Source organism: Malurus melanocephalus, unplaced genomic scaffold (genome assembly GCF_030028575.1).
Source record: "Malurus melanocephalus ecotype Western Australia unplaced genomic scaffold, MMel_1.1 scaffold_74, whole genome shotgun sequence".
Classification (NCBI taxonomy): Eukaryota; Metazoa; Chordata; class Aves; order Passeriformes; family Maluridae; genus Malurus; species Malurus melanocephalus.
The window spans coordinates 1,572,532-1,597,675 of NW_026623306.1; the positions used below are offsets into that span (position 1 = coordinate 1,572,532).

The 25,144-nt window shown below is 38.0% G+C and overlaps 1 protein-coding gene across 3 annotated transcripts in view; it reads right to left on the reverse strand.

Moving 5' to 3' along the window:
- Window positions 1-25,144, reverse strand: part of OSBPL9 (oxysterol binding protein like 9) — a 56,805-nt gene that overhangs the window by 1,734 nt on the left and 29,927 nt on the right. For 2 of the 3 annotated variants that reach the window (XM_057367049.1, XM_057367051.1), the window contains 16 exons: window positions 21,010-21,105; window positions 19,214-19,261; window positions 14,628-14,657; window positions 13,745-13,795; window positions 9,560-9,598; window positions 6,643-6,736; window positions 6,079-6,180; window positions 5,490-5,649; window positions 4,745-4,857; window positions 4,305-4,423; window positions 2,916-3,001; window positions 2,502-2,676; window positions 1,450-1,534; window positions 1,059-1,169; window positions 607-670; window positions 352-492 (listed from right to left, as the gene is read on the reverse strand). In XM_057367049.1, the coding sequence (XP_057223032.1) occupies window positions 352-492; window positions 607-670; window positions 1,059-1,169; window positions 1,450-1,534; window positions 2,502-2,676; window positions 2,916-3,001; window positions 4,305-4,423; window positions 4,745-4,857; window positions 5,490-5,649; window positions 6,079-6,180; window positions 6,643-6,736; window positions 9,560-9,598; window positions 13,745-13,795; window positions 14,628-14,657; window positions 19,214-19,261; window positions 21,010-21,105 (1,514 nt within the window). The remainder of the gene's footprint in view (window positions 1-351; window positions 493-606; window positions 671-1,058; window positions 1,170-1,449; window positions 1,535-2,501; window positions 2,677-2,915; window positions 3,002-4,304; window positions 4,424-4,744; window positions 4,858-5,489; window positions 5,650-6,078; window positions 6,181-6,642; window positions 6,737-9,559; window positions 9,599-13,744; window positions 13,796-14,627; window positions 14,658-19,213; window positions 19,262-21,009; window positions 21,106-25,144) is intronic. The other variant, XM_057367050.1, reaches the window with a different exon arrangement.

Here is a 25,144-nt window from a genome sequence, read left to right on the forward strand (position 1 = left end):
ACAGGCAAAGGTTGCAGCAGAGCTTTAAGTGACACATTATGAGCAGCAGTATCCCAAGGCTTGCTGCAGTATTTGCATTTTAGGAGAGGTAATGATGCAGACACTTTTGATAATTCAGGAAAGCCAAGTTCCCTTTGGGAATCAGCTGAGGATGGTTTTGAGCAGGACAAAGTAGGACACAGGCCTGTGCAACTTCCTCTCACAAATTTGGCTTTAAATGGCATCCCATGACAGGTAATGATGAGCTAAGTTCTTTTGGGTGTTGCTGTTTCAGTATTTTACACTCCTGACTGTCTTGTTAAAGTGCTGGCATTTAAGGAGAAGAAAAGTGAGATGAAGAAAGCTGCTTACAAAATTTCAGCTGTAATTCTGTGCTTCTTTCCTCCATAAAATGGTTTTGTGTGGAAGACAATGGAAGCATTGTAACCTGTCTTGGAGCAACTAATGCTGCATTCTCCACCGAGCTCTATCCATGGCACAGTGAGAATAGACCTGCAATTAAAAATGTAGAAATGCACATATTTATAAGCTCTTGACCAATAAATATGAAGAATGAAACATTACGAGGCATTAAAAAATAAAAGACCAATTAGAGCATTTACTTGCCTTCCATAGCCATTAGGGAAAGTCAAAATATAGTGTTCATCATGATCTAGGCATGTGACACACCCTGTTAAAGAAAAATAAAAATAGATTTAAAAAATGTTAAGAAAAACCTGCACAGAACTTTTTACAATGACCTCTTGAAATATGTCATTAAAAACAGGTGCCATGAAAAGGAAAGGTGAAGAGCTTTATTTTTAATGGATGCTGAGAATGCCCAGCTTCTGGAGGAGGCAGGGACAGCTGTATTTTTGGGAAAAACTGGGTCCTAGGTGATTTCAGCACACAGAGTGTGTGGAAGGAAACTCTGATTCCCAGATACTTTAGCCCCAGCTACAGAAATCAATCATTGCTTACATTTAATACGACTTTAAATAATTTATATAAATTATTCTATAAAAATCCTAGTTGCAGAATTTAATTTCTCTTCTAGTATCAAATTTACACACACATACCTTGCCCTATGTTATGGACCCCAATAGACATTCCTAGGAATTTGGACTTGGTCCATATGTGAGCATTGAACTGTATYCTCTTGCTAAAACACTCGGCGTAAAACGCTGAAACTGAAGAAAAAGGTATTAAAAATAGCAGCACAAGACATTGACACCTTTGTTTCCAAATTCATTCATCAGAAAGTATCTCCAAGTGCTTCCCACTTATGTGGCARCAGAGTTGGCAATTAGTTTCTCAAAAAAAAAAAAGTTTGTAATTTTCAGCTTTAATCAATTTTCAGCTTCTTTCTCAGGAGAGAAAGTGCAAATCCAAGATTTAAGCCGAGAGCTGATTTTATTGTCACCCTCTCCAGCTGCCACCTCTGCTGGCAAAGGAACTGTCACAACTTACTTGGAGGATGGTGAGAGACCTGCTCTGCCACAAAGGTGACGTTGCTTTTACTGACCCAAGGGACTGGTCCTTCCGAGACCGGCTCCTAAAAATATAGTGCAGTGATTTTAATGGATTTGTCAGTTTGCTGATGGGGAGTAATTCCTTAGTCCTGGAACTATGATGCTTTCTAAAGGATAGAGTTCCTACTCTCTTACTTGAGGTGTAAATGTCTTCGTTTTAATTGTCCCCAAATAAAGCAGTTAAACTGAAAGGTTCACGTATAAACCCAATTACAAAATCATATTCAAGTGGCAGAAAGGGTTTTCATTTTTGCTTCTGAAAAAGTCTGATCTGCATATTAATAATGATCAGATTTCATGTACCACAAAACCATAAACTAATATTCATTTCCTGTGGCAAAGAATGCAAAGTGTAATTAAKTCATGGTTAGAAGCAATGGGAGCACAAATACAACACTGCCTTTATGCCAGCACATTGGAGTGCAAACATTCACCTGAGAGAACAAAATTTGAGAAAAAAATTGGTGGGAAGCAAACAAAATGGGGAAAACATAAGATTTTTATCTAAATAATCACATTTAGTCAGATGTACTACACTAAGGTTACATGAAGCATCTCACAACAGCACTTCCCACATCGCTGTTTGCAACTTCCCAAGGCGAGAAGCCTAAATGTGGTATCAAAAAAGAAAAACAACCAAAAAAAACCCATTGGGCTGCAGTGGTTTAAAGAATAAAAACAAAAAATCTGAACTTTGGAAAGAAAGGAACTCATAAGTAGTGCTATGAAACAGTTCAGGAAAAAAAGGACATTTTCAACATATCAAGTAATTTTTTAAAAACCAATTAATTTAGTGATGCAAGATAATTTAAACTTCTTAAAGAAAGTTCAAGAAAACAAGGAAAGAAGGGGAAAATTGGTTAAGAAATTGCTACAGTTTATTGATTTGCTACTTAAGTACAGCATAAGCCATTCCTGCCAGACTTAACAAAGCTTTGGGGTGTATCTCTGCATTCTGGGCACAAAAATAATACACCACAAGAAACTCACCATGTCATCTTCTCCTTCAGTGCCAGGCAACACCCAGTGGCATCGGAAGATCTCCCCMAGAATGGGATTGTAAGGCTTTTTAGCAACTGACCCTTTCCTTCCTGCATGGAAAGCTGAGAGGTACCATTTCACCACCTGAACCATCCGCTCCTTGGGATCCTTCTGGTCACTAATGCTACACAGAGAGAAAAAAAAAGGGCAGGCAAAATGAAATATCAGCAGGTAGCTTGGATACAAGAAAGTTTTATGGGTGCTTGGTTGTTTTATAACTAGAAATTTAACTGCTTTGAGTATTTTTGAAGTTTAAATCAATATTCAAGAGATATTCTTCAAAACTACCAACTTCTGGCTGCCCACAAGGGCCATAACCAATATGAGAGGCTCAGTGAATGCTCTTGTTCCAAAGTCAAATACCTGACAAACAAGTCTGGATGTGCAAAGAAGTCAGCATACATTTCCAGCAGCGACCTTCTTTCCAGGATAAACGTTGGAAGAACAACCTGAGTGAAGAAAAACAACTCTTCTAGATGAAGGTATTTGAATACCCTGTACACAACCAACTGAACTGACTGTAAATAGCCAACAGAGCACCCACAGCATCGTGTGCTCTAAGCTGATTGTGAGCTCCCCAGTGAGTTCTGACATATGCAGGTCAGCTGGCATCTTCTATAAACCCCAAGATTCCAGAGGAGCAGTCTCATCCTACACAGATTCAAATCCCACTCAGAGCCTATCAAAAGCTGTTCTGAATCACAGTATCACTGGTGATTGAATTACTCTGTGAACACTGTCAGTTTTCAGTTACACTCACTCTTGCAGTCCCCCTTTACGTGTCTCTATCAAGATGAAGTTTAAGCTCTTCTCTACCACCTCCCAAAGGTTCCATTGTTGTGGATCTGCTCAGTGTCATTTACTGTGTGATCCAGCATCAGTTACTGCTGCTCACAAGGTACATKCTCATGAAGCTTCCTGGCAGCCTAACTTGAGATCAGTAATTTTCAGCTATTCCAGCAATTCCCAGAACAGGCAGTTTGGATCAATTCCCACTCAGAACTGCAAGAAACCTTGCATGGTTTGCTTGTGAGCTGCTGGCTGTTTCCCCAGAAAAGCATTATCTTTTTATTATCCACTGTTCATTCCAGACTGGACAGTTCAATTCATCCACTTAAGGATACTTAAGGATAGGGTTGATCTCCCCTACCCTTTCTCAATCTGGAATTACTTGTTTACATTTAACCAAGCTGCCTGGAAAGCCCAACACCCTCAGAATGCCGTTCATTCAGCCCTCAGACAGACACCAGCACGAATCTCATTCATGAAAAACCCAACCCTTTACCTGCCAGACCCATCTGTAGCATTTCAAAACACACAGGCAACTTATTTACTCACTAAGATCCCAATTAAGCAAAGCATTTCACTATATGGTTACTTCTCCCTTTCATGTTTGATTGAATGTCACCACACTTTGTAGATTTTTGTTTTAGGAAGCTAAAGATAAGAGTAACATTTCAGCATTCCCCTTATGCCAGCTTCACAAACACTCCCAAGAATTAGGTTCAAAGAGAACAAACAGCTCCATTCCATAGCAAACTRTATTCCCAGRTTTTAGYATCTGGATATATTTACTCTGCAGTTAATTTCCCCCTTGCAGTAAGGATCCAATTCAGAAATACCATGCTAAAGAGATTAAAGCTTAACTAGCTCTCAGACCAAATATGCAGTTAAATGATTATGTAAACGTTTTTTTACACAGAACTAAGGGTTTACTCCTCCTCCCACCCCCATGAACACCAGCAAGTTTACCTTGGTTAGGTCCATGCCTAATCTCACTTGTGACAAGAGATGCATGATAACACTTTTATGTTCCTCCACTGACTCTCCTTCCCCATCATCTTCTCGATCGTCGGGAGGATCAAAGAGATCTGAAACACCAAATGGCTTTTGTTTTACTCCAAACCTTTAAAAACAGACTGTAYTTAATTAACATGTATATAATTGTCAAAACCTAAGGGTTTTAAATCCTGCAATTCATCAGTCTTCCATTAGTAAAGCAAAAGGAGATAAAAAACACTTCCCTTGTCACATAGATATTTATTTATATATGAATATATATATATATATATATATATATATATATATATATATATATATATATATATATGTAATCCTACATATATTGACCCAGCTTATACACAGATTAACAATCAATATTTCCTTGCTGAGAGTTCCCACAGGCCACTTACCAGCATCATTTGTGCCATTAGACATGGAAGAATTGAGGGACTCTGTGGTATCCGGACGTTTCAGGCTGCTCCCTGTGCTGCTCCGAGTCAGGACTGCAGCAGACCCCGAAGAACTAAAGAAGAGTAATAAATTATCACAGTTCAAATTAAGTAATTCAGACCAAATTATTATAATTGGATATTCACAGACAAGAAATTTAGTGATAGACATCAAAATGTTCAGTGACAGACATTAATACATGTGGTGCATGCTAATTCACAGAAAGCTCAGAATGGATTGCAGCTGAAGGAATGGGACAGCCTGCAGCCTCACACAACACCTGAAGGCAGAAAACAGCTGACTAATCCCTCTTTGAAATGTGTAGCATCTCTTCAAATATATTTTCCAATTARCAGAAAAAGGAGATTTTGGGAAAAGGGTGCCAACTTGGAAAAATATCTTTTAGCAAATACGAGAGGGAATTGGCCATTTACCAAAGGCTGCAGCAAATATTTGTGAAATGCACCCATTACAGCTCTGAGCTGGGGGCTTCCAAAGTTTGTTTTGTTAGATTTTGTCAGTGTGTATCTGCTGGAATGGGAAGGAGCAGAGGGGGAAACTGTCCCCCTCACAGACACCTGTCCATGGCTGARGGCAGGGGTAACCTCACTGTTCACAAAGTGTTTTTTTTGCCTTCCCCACCTTTTTTAACCAAGCAGACAAAGCCACGCTCTGAGCACACACTGCACACTGTCAGCTACTTACTCCAAACATCGCTTTGGGGAAGAACTGCTCTGGTAGAATTCATCGGCGTCATAGAACTCATCCTCACTGCTTGAGTAAGAAAAATCTGGAACTGTATTTGGAGACAGGTTGACATGGCTTGGAGAGGTGAGACTGCTGCTAGGTGCTGACTGTCCACTCCCTGTGGAGTATTAAAAATCACAGACTCATTAAAACCAAATTCTTTCAAAATCCACCTACAACGAGAATTGTTCAAAATCAATAAAGACTGATGTGAACTCAGAAGAGGAATTACAAAATTAAAAGCAGTAATTAGAGAGGCTCATACTGAGTTTAACAGACAAAAAGGAAGGTTATAAAAATCAAGAGCACAGAACACCAGTAAAATTTAAGGGATATGTTTCTCCCAATTACTCCAAGAATGCAATGCGAAAGCTGGTAACACTCATACATATTGTGTATACATGGTGGGAATAAAGAGCAGATAGCTGGCTTTAATAAAACACTGCAAATGGTGTTGATTAGAAGCAAGACATAGGCTAATATAATGTATTAATAACTAATTACAGGGTTTCTTGTATTTCAATCAATCAGTTACCCAGAACTGTACCTGTACTATTTGGTGTTGGAGTCTGATTTCCGAGCGATGCTACTACGGGTCCCACTGGCAAAGAGGAGGGTCGCTGCTCTGACTTGCACAACTGGGCAGGTTCTACGGGACATTTTGATATGTTAACACCAAAATTCAAAAGGAKATTCCACATTGTTTCACCTCCCCTCCAAAAATTATACAGTTTTCTATAAAAGTCATTCAGACAGAAAAACGCGTACGCATCACTTTTACATAGCGCCTTTTTTTTATTAAGCAAAGACAGCATTTWAAAAAAATGCTAGAAGGCCTTTTCTGAAAATTATAGTTCCATTTATTTTTTATCAGTGAGTTAGAAATRTAAGCCAATAACTGAGAGCAAGTAAAAATAAATCAGCTTATCCAGAGAACCAGATTCAGCCGCTGGCTGAGGATGCTCCGCGCCTCCCTCTCCTCCTGCTCCTCAGCCCCTCTGAGCTGAGTGTGCAGCACAAAGAGCAGGGTGTCCCTGTCCTGTGTGACACAGAGCCTGTCCCCTGTCCCCCTGCACTCAGKTACTGCCCTGCTCATGCTGCTCCCACCCACCTGGGAGCGTGACAGCTTGGGAAGGCATGGCACTGATTGCTGAAGGCTCCAGAGGGCTGGGCTGATACACGGCGTCCACGGGGTTTATGGTGCTCTGGGCAAGAGAAGGAAAAGAACAGGTTTTTTCCTCAATTAAAACAAGCTAAATGAAGCACAGACAGCAAGAACATTGTGAGCATGAGAAATGCCCAAATGYAAGATAGTGAATTCCTGAGAGAGGAAATAAAACGCAAATTGACAGTTGAGGACATAAGAAATACTTTCAAAGTGGTAATGTTTTAATTCTTTACACAGACTGCACATTAAATTAAATTTGCCACAGATTTGAAGCGTCCTATAAAGAATTCTTATTTCGGGTTCTCGCTTCTGGTATGCCTTCCAATATCCATTAATTATTATTGCATGCAAAGAGTGGAAAGTTAGATGCAAATTATCTGGCAAAAATTAGGATAGGTAATCTGTATTTTCATTTTTTTTAAATTGATTTGTCCAGACCACAGTAGATCAACCCACAAATCAAAACAAGAATCATCAACATGCTTAGAGCCATGAAGCAGCTTTGTTGCCAAGATTCTTCCCAAAGCAAGCTGACAGTGTTCAGTGCAGCTCAGYAGAGGACATCTCAACCTACTTCTGAATGTGGGCACTTGGAAAATGAAGCACCAGGTCAGCTCAATGCCCACAAAAGTCCCTGACCTCAGAGTATGTTCTTGGGTTTTATGTATTGAGCCCTTAAATGCCATATCTTTTAATCCAAACTATCATCTAAGCACTGTTTGCTATTTGTGTTTACACACAACCATCACTGCTTGGCTGTTAGCTGGGTAAAGGGCACCCTTTTCTAAACACCARTATCAACCCCTTGATCTGTCAGAACTATCAAAATCTTTACTCAGTTTGCTCAGAATTTCAGTCAGTATGTTCATCCCCATGCTCTTTTTTAGAACAGTATTTAAAAGAAGTGTCTACAACAGTTCTCCCCCTTTAGTCCATTAATTTCTGTTTGCATTCAGACTGAGGGAAACAGGCTCATTTCAACCTTCCTCCCATTTTCCTAAAAAAGGCAGATTTCTTTCTTGCCTCCTTTCCTGGTTACCTGTAATTCTGAACTTTATCCTACATTTGGATGTTTGACAATGCTCTCAGACACATGGTGTGACTTTTGGGGCTGTTCTGTGCAGGAGTTGGAACAYTGTGATCCTTGTGGATCCCTTTCAAATCAGGACACTGTATAATTCTAAAAGTCAGTGAAGAGTCCTATTACTTTTTTTATAGGACAGGATTTATTAAACTGAAAACAGAAATATTATTCTCTGTTTATCTCTCTTAAAAAATCTCCATGAAAAACAGGCATAAAAGTAGCTTACTACATTTTCATTGGTATTACCAACCAATATACAAATAATCCAGTACATATACTGTTAATCCACTGTATTCAGCATAAAACCAATGTCCTTTACACATTACTTCACCTGCTTGTGGAATTATGCATTCAARACAGGACAATCCCTGTCCCCCAGAGTTCACAGTTTAAAATTATGAGCCCATCTGAAGAGTTAAGACTTAAAAACCAAGATGGTCCTATCATAAATAGGATACTACTGCTATCTCTGTCTCCCTTATTTTTTAGGGAAACTAATGATCCACATGATCAGAACACTGGTGTGATAAAGAAAGAACAAAGTAACCCTGATTTTGTATGCAGGATTGTAACCTCATCCTTAAACAATTCTCCATGCTGCAACATGAACTGGAGTTTCTTGTTGGGCCTTTATGGGTTAGAAACAGATGAAGGCACACCTGAAAGTCTCCAACTTTGAATTTAGTAACAATTCAATAACAACCACACAGAAACAAGAATTATCCCAACGTGGCATTGATCATATTTCTGCCTAAGGTTAAAGTAAAAACTTGACCTTTAGCCCAAGCTGATGCTGACCTCCACCAAATCAAAATTTCAGACTTCACAATCACTGACCCATAGTTAATATATTCTTACAGAAATATTTGCTCCTCCCCAGTATAAACCAGCCCACAGATAATGAGATCAGTGGCTAATCAAATTCAGACTATACCAAGCTGCAATATTTCTATCAAATTTCTGTGTTGCAGACCAAATGTGCAAAACCTCCACCTGTGCAAGTATCGACCCACACAAATTCTCTTTTCTAGAATCTGTTCCCTCACACTAAGACCTGAATTATGTGACATCTGCAGGGCACATAATAATTCATTTTATTTACAATAAACATGAAACTGAATCCTACTGCTAAAGTTGTTTGTAGTGGGAAGACAACYCAGGCCTGGGAATTACTGTCAGCTCTAATGTAAACACATCAGGATTTTTACAGTTTTTACTGAAACCAATCTCCTATTAAAAGTATCTGAAATGTACTCAAGTGACAGAAAAAGAACAAAGAAAGAGAAATCACATGTGACCAAAACCAAAAATGACAGAAGTTACATTAAAAATGCAGAAGTTCTATTAAAGAAGAAACATTGCTTAGACAAACATAACACAACTCTGCATCAAAGGAGCAGCACTGTAGAAAAGACAAACTACTTGAAGCACAAAGAGCAGATCTATTTCCTACACAAAGATACTTCAGATGGAACACAAAACTATTTCTAYCCCAGTAATTTCCCTTTCATCTGTTCACATGGCAGATTTTTATCTAAGTTTTCGCTCACAACACTKCTGTTCAAGACACTCCATACAAAACTGACCAGTCTATTTTCTAAAGACAAGGGTGTTAGCCAACCTCAGGAGCTAAGGACTCAACAGGAATTTTAACAAGACACTGGAAGCGGTAAATTAGAGAAAGGAAGAAGCATGTTGCAAAGTGAGTGGAAATTCAGGTCTCTGTTCACATGTTCTGCAGAATTAAAAGGAGATAAAGATTAGATTTAAACTTACTATAAGTCCATCTGCGTGCTTCTCCTCATTATTTTGGTCCTTAAGGAAAAAATGTTAMAAATATCAACATAACAATCTTGCATGACTTTTCAGATCTGTGCTAAGCGAGAACAGTGAGTTTCCCTCAGGACTGTTTACATTTTCAGCCATAAAATGTTCCTCATCATGTGACACAGTAACTAAACTCGGAACACACAATTCCACACAGTCACTGCACCTCTGAAGATCAGCATTTTCTGAGGCCTGTCCACATGGGTGCAAACAATTTTAAAAATATCCTTTCTTCACTGCAGAGTAGTTATGTTTAAAATAAGGGTGCTTCCCAAATACCTAAAAGCTTCCTAAAATATGCTCTGCAGCTCCCTTAAGTGCCTGAAAGTTGAAGTTCTCAGTTTCTGTTATCAGCACACAAAAAAAAACCCCACAGAAGTAAGTTAAAATAAGTTGAAAGGTTTATCATTTTTGCTTTATGGCATCCACTAGATTTTAAAATGTTTTTAGATKATTTACTATCTTGGATTTTGGGGCTTTGTGCCTACAAGCAAATGTGAAAGAGCAGGCAATGCATGAAAAACATCTGTCCTCAGGGGAAATGACACAAACAGCAGCTGGTTAATGCCAATCTACAGCCAGCAGCTTTAACACTGCACCAGCAATAGCAGAAATTTTACTGAATACTAAGCGAAGTATCTTCCTTTCTGCTGCCAAATTCATATTAATCAGTGTATCAGTCCATAACTCTGCCCAGTGTGAACCTTAAGACTTGTCTGCAGAGCATTTCCCTGGATTTCCAGTTACATTTCAAAGGAATAAGGAAAAAAAAAAGCTGTAAGTAGCATTAAGTTGGCACATATTTATATTTTGATACTTAATACATCCTTCCTTAGCTTATACAGTTGGCTGCCCAAATTTCATGTCTGCTAGCTGACATTTTTGRAGCCTGGCTTTCCATGATAAAAAGAACACCAAAAGCATTGAGCTGCACTGGGTTGCAAATATACAGAATACATAATTTTTTTTCCAACCCATAAAACTCCCATGTTGGGTCTATCATCTCTAAGACCTAAGGAATAAACCACAAAGATGCTGCATGAGTACTGATGCAGCAGCAGCAATAAGGTAAGGAAGGCAGAAATCCCACACAACTGGGCAGGCAAGGCTGCCAGAAATGATGGAGTGAAGAAGAGAAGGGAAAGATGCAAAACTAAATATCTAAATTGTAACTAACAAAACAAATATCTAACTTCATAACACACATCTGTTTCTAAGACTGAGGTTTACCACATCACTGGCAGACCATCACACGTATTTTACATCACACACATCAGCAAACTGGACATTTTCAAATGCCACACACACAAAGGGGACAACACAGGTCAGAYGCTCCCCCTGCCCATCCCACTTTGTTTATTTTGATTGTTTTTTGATAAGCAATGCATGTATTATAACATATTCCTGCTCAGCTGGTATTCACTTCATTATTTTGAAAATGTCATGGGGCACCTCAGTACAAGTGGCACAATTACACACTTGATTTACCACCAAGTTTAATGCAAATTGAACTGTCCAAATAGTAAGGCAGGTTAAGAATTAATGAAACAGAACAATTTAAACACACAGTTAAAAAAAGAAACAAAACAAAACTCAAACAACCAAAAATCCAGGTTTGCTTCAATGTTCCAAAATAATCGAAGTAATAAATGGGTGTTGTAAATGGGTTGGAAACAGTCCTCTGTATATCCAAAAATGGTAACACTATCAAGATACAGAGATTGGCAAGTCCGCCTCCTAATGAGAAAGGCACTGTARAAGTAAAAATGGGGTGCAGGGTGGTGTTAAGAAGATTTATTTTCAGCAGTGTCAGTCAGCAGCCWTACTTGCCCTATAGCTTTGGGAAAATAAAAACCCTGCAGAATCTTAAAAGGTTCAGTACTGGAGAGCACAAAACTACAGTCAGGCACAACACATTTTTAAACAGAGATTCCATCATACACACACAACTTGCACAACTGTGAAAAAAAACCCCAACAAACTCCCTTGTATTATAAATTTTCTACAGCAGCAGGAAATCAGGATACCAACATAGTTAATGGAAAAGGTGGGGAGAAATGACAACAGAATTCCCATGTAGTCAATAAATCTACTTCCTGAGAGAGAAAGAACGTGAAGAGATGAAGCAGAAAAAAGGTTATTAAAGCTTATTAAAAGTTATTAAAGTGGRARATTTTTTTCACTTCATGTGGATCARCATATTCCAGTGTGCTGTGCATAAGGCACCCCTTTAACCCATYTTGTCTTCAACAGCTCCAAAAGAGCTTTAGATATGGTTAAACAAAAAACCAAACAAAAACTCCCCACTCCTTGGTGGACAAGCTCATGTATTTACARTGGTTAATATTTAGTRGTACTGAAAGAAGGACTTCAARCTCYGATTTAGTGCAASAAAAAGCAAGTGTTAGCACCTTTGRGGGACTCAAATTCCACCTACCTTTCCAYTTACATGGGAGTGGAGCAGCAGAGTACTGAACCTGATCTAAATGATTCTATCTGCCACCACCGGTTTTGTCCATTATCAGCAAACCACCCAAAACTTCAAAATATGGTTTACATCAGCATAAGGTAAGTCATGTTTGTCTATCCCCAATAAACTCACACAGATCAGAAACAGAAACAAGGAAGAGACCTCAGCCACCGATTACCAGCTCTGATCAACAGCCTGAAAAGCAGATTATAATCCTGCAATTTCGCATTTGCTAATTACACAGCAGAGCTTTTTAAAAAGAATAAAATTTTGCCAGAATTAAATCTCAGTGAAAATAAGAACTGTTAATTACATTTATATTCCAATTAAGAAAAAATGAGCAAATAATTTCTTACACAGTTTCTCCAACAGCTTCCTCAATACAGCAAATCACATATAGCTAAGAAAATCAGCATATTACCATCTAATCTATCTACAACTGACTCCATCAAATCCCTAAAAATGACATATAGTCTACTGACTTCACTGTACTAAAACATKTCTAAATATACCCAGGACTAAATAACAGCAAATTAAATACTGACAAGGCTTTTCTTGCTGGCACTACAGAGAAGGATTTGAGTAGTACCACTACTCGTTAAATAAAGGCTGTTCTAGCTCCAAATTCATTGTGGCACAGAACTGTTTCCATGCTTAACCCTCCTACTTGTAAAAAAAAAATTGGTTTTGTACAAACCTGCTAATTAACAAACATTTTCCTCAGAATTCTTAAGTAATAGATATGAAACTTGAATTTCACAAAACATGCCCTGATCGTTGAAGTGAATGATTTCTGATCCTGTAAGATTCCAACTACTTCCATTTTCACTGCACTCAAAATTTTGCACAGTATATCTGGCATCTAAAATGAAGACAAACAGCAGTACTGCATCCAAAAGTTGTAAAAAATAGTTGATCTAGATTACAGGGAAAAAAAAAAATTGAAGGGCCCACACCTATTTCTGGATAAATAAGAATGTGTTCTGATTAAATCTGAAATCCTGAAAATGCCTTTATTTCTTCACAAAACACCATCTCCCTCCACTTTGGCCACAAGATATAAATCAYCAGTTCATAATTAACATATCCTAAATATAGAATGTTAAACCTGTAAGGGCAGAACTTGACAAAAAGTAAATCCAAAACTCCCAAAACTTGAAAATCTAATGAAACAGGTAGGTGAAATACTAAGTGCAMTACCCATACCGCATTCTCAAATTTTACAATTCTAACTTCAAGAAATTCCAACATCATCCTGAACTTCAGACCTGTGACAGACCTTGCCAAACTGGTTTAATTATTTACATCATGTTTCCCCCCTTTTTACTTGTTAGCCATGCTCTTAAATAAAACAGAAAGAAGAGCTTTGTTAAGCTCCTGTTCTGTCACCCTGACATTTGTGTAAGTTCTTCCTTAGTTTAACAGCAACTCTGCAAAAGGAAGTTTAACCAAAAAAAAAGTAAAACTTGAAACAACATGACTTACCATGAGCATCAACAGCACTGCCTGCTATAGAACTCAGTATTTCAGAAACTTCATTAAAATAAAAGCATAAATCAACTTAAAATGTCTTCTTGTTCCTGGATCATATAGAAGGCGCTTTTGGGTTTCAATTAGATTAATGCTCTACCATTAAAATTCAGAATAGTTTACAGTGTACTTACTTTAGCAATCTGTAGCAACACAATGCAGTGTTTTATTGATTCTACCATGCTCTAGGAAAACAAAAATGAGAAAAAAATTCTATTACTTTCCCTTAACATTTATTAATTATATAGAATATTGGGTGTGAACTAAATGGACACTCACTGCTGTAGAATCCCTACTTTCCCTTCCCCTTTTTTTTTTTTCTGAGGCAAAATTGCAGCAGCAGCAAACTGATGTTTCCAAAGCCACACACCAGCCAGGCTGTCAGGGTGAAATGGAGGTCAGCTCAAGCCCCCAGAATGCTGCAGGCAGGTAAATTGTCACAGGAAGAGAGGCTGACAATCCCTGAGATGGGATTGTTCCATCTGGGGAGGAAAAGGCTCAGGGAGACCCTATCAAGGGGCATCAATATCTGACTGGGATGGCAGGGCAAGAGAAGACAGAGCAAAACCCTTCTCAGYGGTGCCCAGTGACAGGATATACAAATAGAAATACAGGAAAATCACCACAAACAGAAGAAAAMCACCTTTTATTATTTTGTGAATAAWCAAACACTGGAACAGGCTGTCCAGAGGAGCTGCAGAGCCTCCAGACTTGCAGTTACTCAAAACCCAAACCAGATTTGGTCCTGGGTGACCTGTTCCAGCTGATGGTGCTCCAAGCATGGGGTTGGACTACAGATCCTCAAAACCCTTTCCAACCTCAACTATTCCATGAGTCCAAGRTGCTGGACATAAACCTGAACACAGCACCAGAACCAGGCTGCCTCTGCCATCAAAACGTTAGACCTAATATGGATTCCCATTTTTCTATATAAAAAGGCTTCAAAACCTTTTCCCAGAAAATATGGTTGAGTTTCAGAATCAATACATAACAGATATAAAAAGTAAAGAAACTTACACTAGTTGTTTCTTTAAGACCTTCGATTTTCTGTAAAAGAAAAATCAAAATAGTGTGGTTTAAGACAAAATTTCCAGSATCCGTTTTGACCTAAATACTGTATAAACACAATATTTTAATTTTAAATTGGGGGAGGGAAAAAAGCCCACAACCAACACAATAAAGACTATTTCCATATATAGACACAATTTTCAAGACAAGACYGAAGTCAAACTGATAATTAAAGCTTAAAGATGACAAGGCTATGAATTTCTAAACAGTGGAATTATGCACATTTATSCATTAAAAGCTGTACTTCATTTTTGCATAACATCAACAGAAATGAAACACAGCATGAGGGTTCTAASTTCATTTTGTATCCTTATAAAGTGCACAGAAATGTGGCACTATCACATGAAATGACCATCATTCAAGTGCAATAAACATTTGCAGTTAAGCACAGTTTAAATCAAATCACAGCAAATAACAGCGCACACATGCTCTCGCTCTTTCCAAGCCTCCAGTAAAAGTGCATCTGGAAATCTGCCTACTTAATTTTATCTRCAAACACTGGTTCATAAAGATTTCCTGTGTGGAACTGCACCTCAGGCATGCAAAAGGCATCTGCATGCCATGTTACACATCAGCGTGACCTGGTTTGGGAGCAGATGCTTCCTGTTGATGTCCTTGGCTCTGTCTGCAGAAGGCAAAACCACTAAACTGGACTCAGMAATGAACCTCTCCTAATGCAATTACAGGAACTCTTTGTTGTGATTAATTTGCCTCATGTGACTTGGGTCACAGTCTGCYTGATTCTTGAATTATCAAAGTGTGGAAAGGATCCTTTTCCCCCACCAGGCATTGCAAGTCAAAGCCTACACATGCAGTTATAAATCCACAGGAATGAACAGTCCCAGTTTGTGGATTAAAAAGAAAACAAATGCAGTSAGACAGCCTCTCAGGCAATTCCTGGGGGAAAATTTTCAGTTATGCCCTAGATATTACTCAAAGAATACTGTACATTTTCTGCAGGATTAATTGACAAGAGGTGGCAAACAGAACCCAGACTCAGCCCTTCCTACTGGGAACACTGAACCATGTTTATCCAGGATGTATCATATCAGGGATGCTATATCACAAAGTTATATTTTATTTATTCCTACTGCTAGCAGAGAAACATGCCAACAGCTAAAAATTCCTTTGTTTGTTTCTCATGTTTCTACAATATTTTCAGTCTAAACTTTATCAACCCAAATTAAAAAAAAAATTAAATATGAAAGCACAGTAGTTTTGAGCTTTTTAGCACCAAAATAGAATAGGCAAAGTACCCAAATACACAAATCTTRTTGGATGAAAGATGATGCAGCTGAAGGAAATCATTCAGTCTCAAGGCTTTAACCCAGTTGGGAGTCAGCCTTCAGCAGCTTTGATCATCCTTTACCTATTTTTCCCCAGCACGTAATAGAGCAATTACACACTAAATAAACTGAGTTTTCAGTCCCTTCAGTGACATCACCTTTGCTGAAAATAAGAAAGTGATCTCAGGCCATCTGATGCAATTCAGTGCTGTTGGTTTCTCCCCACCCATMTGTAATTTTCCAAACAAGACACTAAGACATTGCTATTCTTACACATATGTACAGACAAAAGGGTGATTTTGTCAAAGATCACATGGAAGATCTGAGAGGGAAAAAACCTCAGGGCAACCAGGTTTCCAAGGCCTTTCCACAGATTATAGAACCATAGTTTTTTCCACTATGGCAATGAATCCTTCGTGAGCTGGCCAAATTAAGCAGTAATAGTTTGTATTGATCCAATATTTTTCACATTTGTGCTCTGTGACCTCCTTGYAAGAACACAGCACATGGAGCTTTGATAATTTAGACACTACAAAATAGTAGTGTCAAAAAACCATAAGCAGGTATGTTGAAGATAAAATATGTTTCCAATTAAAAAAATCAAATACCATTTGCTACTAACATTTATCACAATTTTCTCTTTTCATAATCCCTAGTCTTTGAAAACTGATGAAGATAAGGTTTTAGTAAAACAGTTCCCCTAGTTTTAGATAATGAATACATATATTTTCATCTSAAACATTAATTTCCTGCAGATTTACATTTGCAGAATGCAGATTTACAACTGCAGAGTGCAATTTGCTATATTTAATCTAATCAAACTGCAGGCTGCTGCTGAGACTATTCCATCTACTCGCTGCTCATTGCATCTCCTTGACATCTGATTTTTCAGGAAATCATTGAGAAGACTAATTTTATCTCATCCAACATGATTTTTGCCTCATTCAACAATCATGTGACTACAGAGTGATCAGCTCATCCAGCACAGAGAGGCAGCAGAGGCACGTAGGGGTAGCTGACTCATGGCTGAAATCTGTAAGGTRCAACCTAAATCTGTGTGCTCAGCCTTGGATTTACCTCACAAAAAGCACTTGTTTTGAACCAAACTGTTTAAGCAGGCTACACTTCCCTCCCAAATCCTGTTAAGTAATGTCAGCTTTGTTCCAGCCTGCAAACATGCACCTCTTGCCTGTTGTGATGTTTTTGAGTGCCTCAGTTTTATTCTCCCTGATGTAAAACCAAACAGGAAAGCTTTCTTGGAGTTCCCACCAGGAACACTGCTCACACTGTAAGAAAGGAAGGTCCTGGCTTGTCTTCACCTTGGAACACCAGCGCCCTTCCTCTCTTTCCTCTGCAATCAGATACAAACACTGGACCCCACCAGGAGATTCAGCAGAACTGGCAGCCCTGCTGGTTGTGGATGGTCCCACCAGACCCTGCTAGCTGCACTTCTGAGAGGAATAGCAATACAGTACAGGGAATTCATGGTAATCCCTATTTTCTCAGTCTTCAAAATTCATTAAGACTACATTTGCACTGCCTGCTTCTAAATTGAAGAGATTACCACATCTCAGAACACCCATATCCCCATACAATCATCCTCAAGAGACCAAGTATTCTGTAACTAAACACCAGCTCAACCAATGCTATGTGAACTTGTAAAAAGAACAGCTCAGATTTTGAATCCCTGGCCTTAAACAGGTGCAGAACACCATTCAGATGGTTGGGAAGCACTTAAAACTCAAATATCCACAACTTGTTTCCTCAGAGGAAAGAACTATGGGTTTGATGGAATTATCCTGCATATTACACTCAGATCATAATCTGATAGCTGAASCACACTTCCATAAACAAACAGGGAAACTGCTAAATACCCTATCAAAAAACCTCTCAGTACAGGAAGGGACGTGATCAAAAGAGTGCTTTGTCAAGTCTTTTTCATTTTTAATAGAGAATAAATGGAATCTGTAGTAATAGCAACCCTCATCAAGATTTAAAACCAGAGGAAGCCAACCCCTTCTAAATGAGCCTCCTTTCTCTCTAAAGTCAAATCCATCTGCTRCATAGATACCTTGCAGAGATAAATAAAGGAGTCAGCACAACATGTGGAAAGTCTCTAGGGATTAGAACTGCCACAGGAAAAAAGAAAGTACTGCCTGATCTGCAAAGTAGCATCTGGAGGGAGGTCAAAACTGAAGGACAACTCTTCCCAGTAAGACACACTGAAGGAGAAACATCAAATCCTTAGACCTTACTGCTGTGGTCAGTTGTTTACAGATTAAACACTGACAGAGATGTACTTCAAAGTTCTTTTAAAAGCCTGTACACGAGAAAGAGCTCCCCAAGACACCATCTAACATATCAGGCAAGATGAGTAACACTTGAAAGGTCATAACCATTATAAAGAAGTAAACTAATCACAGAAAGCATCAAGCAGCTTTCAAAACAGGAACCAAACACCAAGAGAACACAGCTTGTTTTTCTCAAGACATTGAGGGAGGGAATTAGGATAAAATACACCACTGCTTTATAATATTGAAATTACTGCATTTGATGAAGAAAAACAACTCCTCTGTAAAAAAACACCTTTCATAAGGAATTGTTAAATCCCTCCTCCACACAGACAAATCAGTACATGAAACCAGCATGACCCTTAATGCCAAACCACCAARGGTATGTGCCAGCCTTTCTTAATGTTGAATTCAGATCTACAGAGCTGACTTGGGAAAGGAACAGGAGGCAATACAAAAGRACATACAAGACTGAATTACAACCTTCCTGAAAAAGTAGTGCTYCTCACTACTACATTTTTGGCACCCTCACGTCAGGTGAATGAATTGTGGCATTCTCAACATGTCAGATCTACACAGAATGCAGACTGATTATGTGAAATACATTATTAGTATTTTTTTCTTTCAGAATAGCTTTGTAATTCCTACCAACATTACACACTCATCCCCGTTGAAGATTAAAAAATAGCAAATGTAAGTTAAAATGCTTTCAACTGCAGGAGAGCAGAGGAGCAATTATTTCTGACAGACTGAAACATTTTTTAATGTTGTGACACCCGGTATTAGTAAAATTTTTGTTTGCAACTTAGTCACAACACAAATGTTATCAGTTATTCAAATTGCTTTTAGGGATTTTGACAACTCAATAAATGTGTACTTTAGATTTCTACAGGCTACAGAAAACTGATACACAAAACCATCTGATAAACAGGCAATTTTTAWGATAAAATGTACTTGCTTTTCTCTGTTCATCATCTTTGCAGTTCTGGAGTTTTTCATCAAAGAGCTGAAAGAAAGAGATACTTGTGAAAATACTGAAAATGTTGTTTTTCCATATAAAATCAGACAGAAACACCAACATTTCAAAACCCAAAACATTTAGTAAGAGCTGAAGTTATACAGATGTGATATTGTGATCCAAAGCAATTTTGGCCTAATATTTCTTCTTAGCATTTGTGATATAAAAAAATTTTAACTGATTTCACGTATCATCCCATCCTGCAAATGAGACCAAATTCCACAGCTCAGCCTGGCACGATTCTACCATGATTTGAACAAAAAAAGATGAGGTTAAGTAACAAAACTGACACTCATCAAAACACCTCTAACTGCCTTTTTTTTCTATTTCAGCGAAGACTTTTGGGGCATATGAAGCATTTAACCAAAAAAGCCTCAACCCTGATCAATCCTTCCAGGTACCTTGACTCAGGCACATGATTCAAATCATAGAAGATTTGTAAACACTTTTTTTTTGGGAAGATACACAGTGACTTTGTAGTATTAATTTATGTTTATTTTCCTAAAAGTGGGATATGAGATGCAACAAAGCAAAGTGAAACAAATGCTCACTGAAAAGCCTGCACATGCATTTAACACAGCTGAAACAGTTAACAYAGGCTGAGTGAACTCTAAGGTGAACACACATCCATGAAGCWGTTCAAGGAAGAGAAAAGAKTRCATGWAATGCTAAAAGTTCATCACATTCAYCCTTGCTCAGCGAAGAGGATGTAATTTTTAGGAAGTGAGCTGCAATTCTTCACTCAACTCCCTGCCTCAAACCTACTCATGTGTTCCCTTTCCCTTGAGGGCTGATTTCTTGTTCTAAAAAAAGATCGTGATCTTGGTCTCTGTCCATCCTCAAACTGACTCATCTTTCATTATTAATTAATTTMTATCCCCCTCCCCCCAGCTGGCCTGAAATAACAATTAGAAGGTGTAAAGATTTAAATACCTTCTGTCAGTGAGGTGATGGCTCCAGAGTGGCAGATAAAGACAGCTCCTGATCAAGTCTMTGCAGGGCAGCTTTGAATTTTGTTTGCATCTCTTCTGCCTCCCTTCATTTTTGTTGCTGTGCTTGTCCCTCTCTCTGCCCTACCCTCTTGAATTTTTGCTGAATATCCCACATGCAATACTTGCACATCATATYAGGGAAAAATCCAACCCAGCAGAACTGAAGCAATTTAACAGCAATTTTAAGTTGCTGAGTCATGGGAAAAAGTGTCCTAAGCAGCAGCAAAAAGTGTTTTTCTCAATAAGGTGAGTACTCAGAGATATGACCTCATTGTTCCTTGCATTCCCATCTATTCTTAAAATACAAATTTTCAAAGAGCTGTACTGTACAACATTTCTACAGAATGTTGTCACTCAAGGACAAAGCATGGATTATCTACCACCACTGCAACAAAGTCTGAAAATATCTGCAACTGTAGTTACACATCACTTGACAAAATCATCTCAAGATAGATTCTAAAATGCTATGAGCTAACACAATGACATAATTATGTTTTGAAATGAAACTCATTTAACCTTGCCATTTTCATAAAGGTACATATAAAACAGAATCTTTCAGCCATTGTAAACCATTTTATATAAACCTGCTTGAGCTATTTTGCTTTTTAACTCCATTTTAACRGTCCTAAGAGAAAGACATTTTCATCTTGACTGATTCTCTCTGTTGAGCTTCAATTCTACCTGGCCTTGAAAAACAAACAGAATCCTAATATAGTAAATGCTAAAAAAATGTAGTTACCATACCTTCAACTGGTCTATCAAGATCTGTAAGTAAGCATCAGCCTCAGTAAGTTTCTTGTCAAAATCATGAACACTGGGAACAAATCCTGAATCCACACCCTAGAAATAAATAAACAAATTTTTAAGAAATCAAATATTTAATTAGTATTTCAGAGGAGAAAAGATATGACAACAATATGGTTTTGCCTGCCATCTGACTGAGAAAATGCTGCCTTGCCTCTCATCCTGCCACATGCAAACACAGGCATACAGCTGAACACATTTGGCTTCTATTTGCAGCTAAATCAGTAACAGTAAATTGCTGCACATTTTCAGAGGGAGTATAATCATCATAMATCAGAGTATTTCATTACTTATGATTGAACAAATCCTCTTAAATTACACYGATTAAAGTTTCTTTATAAAACATAAAGGAGAATTCACATTTTTCTGAAGACTGTCTTGTGATTCCATATCCTTACATTTCACTTAGGGAAGCCCAAACCATACCCAGTGGGATAACTGCWCTTTTCACACTTCAGACAATATTGCTCAACTCACAGCTCCCCAGTTAAGAACTCCTAAACCTCTTCTTAAATACCTATGAACTGAAAAGTTCAAAATTATCAGTCCTGGTTGTCCTAGATCCTTTAMAGCTATAATGATTTGTATCCTTGCCACTGCATTTGAATTCTGAGATTTGGTGGCACATACACCACCAAGGACAAAGCACCAGTGCCACAATGATTATTTCCATATTTTCTTGCTTGGCAACTTGTTTCTCCTAATAACATAACACTCAGAGCACACTTCCGCATATATCTTTAAACTGATACACCAGTGATCTAAAGGCCCAAACAAATTCCCACATCTTTAATTAAAGGAAAGAAAAGAGGGGATTCTTGATTATTTCTGCCTTCATGCACCCATTGCTATGTAAGCACACTAAAGGTGTAATACCTTTAATGCAAATGGAACTGTAAAACAAATACTGAAGGCACACCCAGTTTGAAAAAAATGGTACACTGCAAGATAAATAAATTTATAGGAGGAAAAGCCATGAAGGATAAAGAAGCAAACATCAGTTACAATAGAAATATCTCTGAGAACATCACAGCAGTGACAACTTCCCCATAGCCTAGATATTTTCACCTGTATTCACACTGATCTCAAACACCACTTCAAACTCTTATGAAACCATCAACTGCTGAGAAAAGCATTTCACCTGGGGCAAGATGGGCCACCTAGTCTCTATTAGTAAAATTTCACATTAATGTAACATTTTCATTGGCATTGTTTGGTTTGTCACAACAGTTTCTCTTATTTTTGTATGATAATGGGCCAACATATTAAGAGCTTTACTGATGGCTCTTTGGAGGTGTGTACACTTGTGTGCAGCAGTGGAATGACTTGCACAGTACCACACACAGCCTAAAATCCATCTACTGACTGCAGAAAATATTCTTTACTCATCTCCTAAAGGTTTCTAGAAAAATAAGTCAATCCATAGAGATGGGTTTGTAAACCAGTATTAAAAAAAGATACTTCACCTGTATTAGACAGCCAACACCAGTCAAATTTAGAAACTGTCTTTTGAAACAAGGAGAAGGAAAAAACATTTTGAAYACTGCAAAAACTAAAGAAAATACAAAAAGCACTCAGTGTAACAAGTTATCAAAAAAACTAATAGTCAGAAGGGAGAGTGCTCTCAACCGAAGAACTTTTGATACTCCCTCAAACTAGTTTAATTTACACTAAAGCTACATCTGAAATAATGTTAAATTAGTATTCTATTTCCTTGTTGAAGATGGAATTGTCTGTGCAGCTACCTGCCAACCCCATGAGTTCAGGAAATGGTCCTACAAACTCAGTTAAAAATTCTGGAGGCCAGGTTTCATAYATCAAACCATGTGAATTACACAGGAAATTTCTGCTGAAGATACTGTACACAAAAATACAATTTACAGTGCATGTTATCTGCATGCTGCATCACAATGCTGATTTTTATTTCAGTTATCACTTTATRACTACAAATATGTAACTATCTGGTATTTTTAGTGGTAGCTTAAAGATAAAATGCCATTCTTAAATTTCAGCTCTTAGAACTAAGGGAAAAGCTGATCAAAACATTCACAGTGCTACAACTGAACAGACACCCACACAAAATACAGAGTGAAAACTGTAACCTAAAAAGTTCTGTTAGAAAATTAAAACTTCAATCAACGTAAAGAGAAAGMCATAAAACCAGGTATAGTGTCAAGCTGAACACAGCACGGAGATGAAACATGAGAATAATTTTGCAAAGCATAGGTACTTAAAGCTGCAGCACCTCATTAGTTTGTTCTTGGGTAGTTAAGATGAAATTTGAAAACCTTCTGAGCAAATTTATTCGGCTGTATTATATGAGATTAGGTTAATGATTTTAAGTTCTGATATATATTTTAAAATTGAAAACCAAAAGATACTTGGAAAGGTTTAAGATAAAAAGTTCAGCAATGCCACAGGAAAAACAGCCTGCACAAGTAGCAAACAAAATCAAGTATTTCAAAACTAGCAGTAATATACAATGAGCAGATATATGAAGTGCGAATTTGCATAACAAATCCTTATTTCTCAACCATCTGGCCAGTCAAATACACAATAAAGGTGAAATGAGGACCCTTCCTCTCCTTCCCTGSCATGAAGGAAATGAGGCTTCAAACGAAACTGAGCAGAGTCACTGGAATGGCATTTAAAAGCTTGTTAAACTTGTACATTAGGAATCTGCACATCTGAACGAGCAATCAAATTTTTMTGAGGAACTTGTATTATAAGCTGCTCACCTATTCATAAACTGACAAAACAGGTTGCCTGCAGATATTGTTGAACCTCCACCCTTGGAGGGCAGAGMTCAAAACTCAACTGGATTTGACCTTTGAAAACCTGATCTAAGGTACAAGTTTGTCTTGCTTTGAGAAGGTGCTTGGAACAGGTCATTTCCAGAGGTCTTCTCAGCTGAAATCATCATGTGATTCTAAAATAAGTCTCTTCAAATTATGAAAAAGAACAGGAATCCAGACTATTTTTGATCTTCAGAAATACACTGAGTACCTTACTGTCAGTAGCTATCTGAAGCAGCATAACTTGTTTTTCCATKGAGTAACTACATCCATTTGTAAGGACACTTCATTAATCTCAAATAAAGACTCTGTRTTCATGTAAGTTTAAAAGAATTAGCAGTTGTAATACCAGATGAAATAGCTGCAGAAACAAGTAATTTAAAACATTTTGTTCTGCCCTCCACCTCCCAAACCAGGAAATTATGGCGCCAAAACAAGTTGTTTAGTGTTTGCTCCTCACCAAGAAAGACATACTGATAAGAACTCTGGAGAAAAGAGAAAAAAGTACTATAGCATTCTTTTACTCATCCTCCCTCTTTCCCTCCCACAGCTTCTGGAATGTCCCTCCCCTTCAGGACACATCAAAAATGTAAGGATCAGACTCTACAGGGCACCTCTCAATGCCAGTGTTTGCAGGAGGAAGCAGAGCCCAGCAGCACAGTCTGAGGTGCCCCAGTGGGATCTGTGAGAACCCCAGTGAGGTGGAGTGAGCAGACAGGATGGTTTTCCTTGGGAAGGGTTTCCATGCTGGTCTAGAGTTGAATAAGCAACTCTCATGCTAACAGTCCAGCAAAATTATTCCCTTCATCCACAACCTTTTTATTTTTGGAGGGGGTSAACAGGAGGGCAACAACAAAACATCACCCACTTAAAAATACCATTATGAGCCTCATGTTCACTACAGAACTGCTARCACCAAGGGAGTTTACAYGTTGTTTCCTTGTCCTCCAAAGTAGAAGTCACACATGTCTCTAATGCATTTGTATTCAAAACTTGTCCATGCTGAGAAGTAATTCAGCCTAATTTAAACCAGTTCTTTCAAAAGATGGGATGAAAAGATTGCATCATCCTTAGAAGAAACATACCAGAAAAATTCAAATATATTTCTCAAATAAAAGCATTACAATAATAGCTTTCCTGGGGGAGGGAGACAGAAAASTGTACAGAGCAGACTTTCTTATATTTTTGAAGACACTTCTGCTATATTCTTCATCTAATTAGGATTCCAAATCCAACARAAAATTCTTGTGTAAGTTAGTTTGAAGGACTGAATGTTTTGC